This window comes from Tachysurus vachellii, chromosome 11, assembly GCF_030014155.1.
Source record: "Tachysurus vachellii isolate PV-2020 chromosome 11, HZAU_Pvac_v1, whole genome shotgun sequence".
Classification (NCBI taxonomy): Eukaryota; Metazoa; Chordata; class Actinopteri; order Siluriformes; family Bagridae; genus Tachysurus; species Tachysurus vachellii.
The window spans coordinates 24,942,139-24,947,621 of record NC_083470.1 but is presented as its reverse complement, the minus strand read 5'-3'; the positions used below and the strand labels follow the sequence as shown (position 1 = coordinate 24,947,621).

General features: G+C 41.7%; 1 protein-coding gene across 3 annotated transcripts in view; it reads left to right on the top strand.

Annotated features, from left to right (window-relative positions):
* The window catches only part of slc23a2 (solute carrier family 23 member 2), a 21,810-nt gene extending 17,938 nt beyond the window's left edge, over positions 1-3,872 (top strand). For all 3 annotated transcript variants that reach the window (XM_060882298.1, XM_060882297.1, XM_060882299.1), the window contains exons 11-15: positions 1-137; positions 557-662; positions 876-1,143; positions 1,286-1,381; positions 1,462-3,872. The exon at positions 1-137 is cut by the window's left edge and continues 11 nt beyond it. In XM_060882298.1, the coding sequence (XP_060738281.1) occupies positions 1-137; positions 557-662; positions 876-1,143; positions 1,286-1,381; positions 1,462-1,727 (873 nt within the window). In that variant the 3' untranslated portion in view covers positions 1,728-3,872. The remainder of the gene's footprint in view (positions 138-556; positions 663-875; positions 1,144-1,285; positions 1,382-1,461) is intronic.
* The last annotated feature ends 1,611 nt before the right edge of the window (positions 3,873-5,483 follow it).

Genomic DNA, 5,483 nt, shown 5'->3' with positions numbered 1-5,483 from the left:
TTGCCAACGGTAACGGCAGCCGGGGTGATTGGGATGATGAGCGCCGTGGTCGCCAGCATCATCGAGTCTATTGGAGACTATTACGCCTGTGCGCGACTGTCCTGTGCCCCGCCTCCTCCTGTACACGCCATCAACAGGTCTCACACACACACACACATTATAACAGTGTTTAGGATTACGGGTATTTATATGGTCACTTCTTACAGACCTGAAACAAATGAAATAATGTTTATTTTTTATTTTTTTAGCAGAAAGGAAATGATGTATGGGGAGGGGAGGGGGGGTGGGTAAAGGATGCAGAGAGAATTTCTTTTTTTTTTCTTTGTTTTTTTTTGTTTTTTTTCGAAGTGCAGAAAAAATCTTGTTATAAATTGCTAGTATTACTTCTTGCTAACAAAGTTCTCTGAGACAGGAGCGCTGACACAACCTTCTGTTTCACGTCATTTTTATTCTCTTTATTATTTTACACTGTAAAACACGTTCAGCTTCATTTTAAATGCATGAACGTTGCTATATTTATTATTCCGTGGTCATCTTTTCTCCTTTTGTTTCTCAGGGGGATTTTTGTCGAAGGTCTGTCCTGTGTACTGGACGGTTTGTTCGGCACAGGAAACGGTTCTACGTCTTCCAGTCCAAACATCGGGGTTCTGGGGATCACGAAGGTATCTCAGCGCTGCAATAAGTGTGAAGTGAATGAAGAAGAGAGGATGTTTGTGATTGGTTGATGTGTGTGTGTGTGTGTGTGTGTGTGTGTGTGTGTGTGTGTGTGTGTGTGTGTGTGTGTGTGTGTGTGTGTGTGTGTGTGTGTGTGTGTGTGTGTGTGTGTGTGTGTGTGTGTGTGTGTGTGTGTGTGTGGTGTGCTGTGATTGGTGTAGGTGGGCAGTAGGCGGGTGATACAGTACGGAGCGGTGCTAATGCTGCTGCTCGGCACCGTGGGGAAGTTCAGCGCTCTCTTCGCGTCTCTCCCGGACCCTGTGCTCGGTGCACTTTTCTGCACGCTCTTCGGCATGATCACGGCCGTGGGCTTGTCCAACCTGCAGTTCGTCGACCTCAACTCCTCACGCAACCTCTTCGTCCTCGGCTTCTCTATTTTCTTCGGTCTGGTGCTGCCCAATTACCTCAAGGGAAACCCTCTTGTCACCGGTGGGTACACACACACACACACACACACACACATGCACACTTAAACTCTCTAGATATATTAATACAGCGCTGTTTTGCTTTTGACTTTAATTCATGTGTTGACACCTTCTACTTTTCTCCGTCTTCAATCTCTCTTGCTCAGGAATCGTGGAGATCGACCAGGTTCTGAACGTTCTCCTGACCACAGCCATGTTTGTCGGAGGTTCCGTGGCCTTCATTCTAGACAACACTATACCTGGTGAGTGTGTTCTGTGTAAACGTTCTCCTCTGTCTGTCCAACACTATGCAAATTTAACGTGTGTGTGTGTGTGCGCAAAGGCACTCCGGAGGAGCGAGGGATCCGTAAGCTGAAGCGCGGCTCCTGTTCCGGTGGCTCTGAGCTGAAAGGGATGCGATCCTATGACCTGCCATTCGGAATGGACTTCCTGCAGCGCCACAGCGTCTTCCAGTACCTGCCCATCAGCCCCACGTTCAGCGGTTACCAGTGGAACAGACTGGGTGGAGCGTGTCGGGGGCGGAGCAGCTCACGAGGAGAGGAGGGTGGTGTGGCTGTGAGGATGGAGGCAGGAGAAAGCAGAGTGTAAAACAGAAAGCTAGTATTTCCTGCGCCATGCTGTTGTCAAAGCCCCCTCTGAGCTCGTGTGTGTGTGTGTGTGTGTGTGTGTGTGTGTGTGTGTGTGTGTCATGGATACAATCCACCACAGGGCGACGATCTTAAGACATCTCGCAGGCCAAAAGATGGAAAGGATTCTGCAGGAAGAAAAAAAACACGCACACGCAAAACACACTTATGTTTTATTCCCTTAGTGAACCTGCACTGCACTGAGAAATTCAGTTTATGTATTTACTGTTTCTTTAGTTTTATGATTTATTTTTTTCCCCCCAACAATTCTGTCAAAGCTGATCGTTCACTAAATGCAAAATAGTTGCAATCTGTTTGATTATGCAAGAGTCTGCAAGAAACACGTGTTTTTTTTGTCGTCTTACAACCTCGACCCAACTCCCTCTCAGACTCCTAACTCTCTGTCTGGTTTTCGTTGTCCTACAAAATGTCATGAGACAGGACGTGTACAGCGGCTGTAAGGAGGTGGCGTAGTCTGCCAGCATAAAGAAAAGTGGGCGGGGCATGAAAGGGAACCTACAGGAACTTTTTATTTGTGGGAGGAAAAAAAAAAAAAACGTGCACAATCTTTCACTTTAATGCAAACGTAGTCCGAACAGCTAAGGCATGTTTTTGACGTCTGATCTTTTACTTCTTTACGACTGCACAGGACGTCTGTCTCGCCTGTTTAACATCAAAACAACAATACAGAGAGATGACGAAACGAGGGGAAAAGCAAGGCCTTTATAGCACTGTTCTGTCATCAGCAGTGGATTGTGTTGTTGCTCAAGGGCCCAGCGGTGGACTCTCGGTGGACCTGTGACTCGAACTCAAACTCCCTGTCAGTGTCAGACCCCTGTGTGAGTCTTGAGTGTGACGTCACCGATGACATGGAGCTGATTGGGTGAAAGACTTCTGTGAACAGCAGCAGCTCAATCTGTAGAGAAAAAGCTCTTAAGATAAAAACGAGCGAACATCAGACACCAAACATGTCTTTTTGTTCGACTGCACTGAAGCGAATGCATGTTGTTGTTTTTTTTTTTTCCTTTCTTTCCTGAACTGCTCCTTTTATTTCTAAAAAAAAAAAAAAGCCAAAGGCACGTATCAGCCTCTCCAGGATTTCTGTTTTATTTGTTGGTGCTTGGACCATAAAATTGTAAGCACCGGATTTGTTACCGTATGTAACGACTTTCTATGTTTATCGTCATGTCACTTTGTTCTATGTTGTTGTTGTTCTTCTTTTATTCCATTTTGAATAATAGTAATCTCAGAATATTGAATATGGTGAGATCCTGGAGCGACCGATCTGTCTGACGTTCTTCTGCTGAAAGCTACCTGTTTTATGTCCGCTACGAGGAGCTTTGAGTCGCACTGTACGATTCCTGTTTGATTGGGTTTGGTCTTCACACTGTAGCCTTTGTTCTTAGTTTGTTGGGGTGTTTATTTGTTTTTGTTTTTGTTTGTTTGTTTTTTCTTCTACACGTTCTACAAGCGGTGTTTCTAAAATCTGAAAAGAATTTATTCGATGCCTGTTCGTTCACTCGTCGATTGCCGACAAGCCAAAAGAAAAAATAACGTGAGTACAGACGACTGCGTCACTTCCCGCCCTCGTGGACCAGATCACGTTCGCGTATTTATTTATTTATTTGTTTGTTTGTGCTAGTCCGAGCCGCCGGCCGGAAAATTCCGCGTGAGCAGAAACGAGAAAAACAGAAAACTAGAGAGAATTTACTGGAATGTTTGTTCACGGATTTACACTCGAACTGGTGCTTCATGAGAAAAATGTCATTCCATGTGTCGTGTTGTTTTGATTCAGTCATCACTTTCTTTTTTTTTTTTTAACCGCAAAAATCTACACACTACTGGTGCAATTTTTTTTATTAACTGGGTATATTGTTTGTTTGCATTTTTATTTTTTTTTAAATGACTCACTTGTAGGAACCGTTTTATTCTTAACACCGAGGGTCGGCTTTTTAACCCTAAACTCTGGAGCTGCACCAACACAGTTTAAATTAACCAAATGGTTTGACTTTAATCAAGAATTTGTTCATTTGAGTTTGACTCTAATTCACGTCGATTAGGATTTAAGTTATTTGTCTTAACCTGTAAAGAAATCCTTTTTTTTTTTTTTTTTTTTTTTTTTTTTTTTATCTGGCCAATCAGAATCCATCATGAGCAGGTTTTTTTTTTTTTTTTTTTTTTTTTTTTTTTAATACTAGCCAATCAAAATTTGTATAGTGGTGTGTAGTATTTTATTTTATTTTCTTTCCCCAAATCAACAGTCGTATCGATCAGCAGTTATTCTTTGAGGATTTTTCATGTTTTATCAACTGATGAAATTAAACATCTGGAGCTGCTAAAAATGAATCCTTAAAGCAACAGAAGAGCAGAATTAAACATTTGGATTCTGTTTATTTCTACTAAAAGCTCTTTCTTTTGACGGTGCAGCCGCCCAGGCGCTTTTACATTTCCACAGCCAGTATTTTAGGAACATTTTAAGGAGACGGAGCCGAGTGCGAACCTGCCGTTTACCGCAAGACCGGCGACGTTAGCGCTACAGCACCGAGGATAAAATATCACTGCAAAGTCCTGAGAAAGAGAGAACATCTTGAAACGTCTGTGGATTTATTTCGATATTCTTTTGATGTGACGCAAATGTCACTTCAGGATACTTGAAGCAGGTTCTACACTAAAATTTCTGACAGGAAGAAAACAACGGTGTTAAAGTCGAAATAAATAAACAAAGAAAGTTCAGTGATCTGGAAAGAAGGTGTTTAAAGCTGAAATTTAAACACTAACTTTTAATCATCTGGTTTCAGTGTTTTAATGTTTGTTATAAGAAAGTTTGAAAATTTTGCCACAAAAAACCCACTTCATTTTTAACTCACTTCATTCAATCTCAAATCCACATCAGTCTGTAAATGTTAATCTGGACGCCAAACCAAGACGTTAATTGCAAGTCGCAAATTGAGTTTAAGATATAATTGAACTGTATGCAAGATTTTGTGAAAGTTAGACTTTTGATTCAGGTTTTATTTTTTTAGTTTTATTCCCACCAGTTTGAACAGAATTCAGATTTAAGTTCTCGCTGAATTTCATTGGTTTATTAATAAAGTTTACAAACAGTTACTAACTTTTACATGCTACATATTTTTCAAGATGTTTCCACTTTGCGAAAGGAATTTTTTCCCCCGCAGTGAACACGGCGTGTCCTCGCTCTTGAACCTGAAGCGTTTCTCGTTGTAGGATCTGCGAGAGTTTTTTTTCCGTGTCGCTGATGAGCTCCAAGTGTTCAGGACGTCCTCGCTTTCCTTCTTCGACCTTCTGTTTTAACGTTCTCGAATGCTGAATTCGACTCTGACGATCTTTCTCGCCGAGACCTCTCGCTTTCTGTCGATCGCAGCGGTTTCTATGGTAACTCTCGCTGTGATCGACGGTCATACGGATGGAGTCTAATTATTGCTGTTTTTTTTTTTCCTTTCACGTTTGCGGATCTTAAGGTTTTTATCGCTTCTATATAACGTTTAGTTTGAGCCGTGGCTTTGACCATGATGTCAAAGGTGAAAGGTCATGAGGGGTCTTAGTAAGACGGTCGCTAAGAGTATGATTCAAAGATAAAATCCCTTCAGTTATTTTGAAGGAGAATCTATCTGAAGAATATACTATTGTCTATTGTCTATATACTATTGTACTATTGTCTTATCACTTTTTCGATGTTTTCTTTCTCTCGATTTAATTT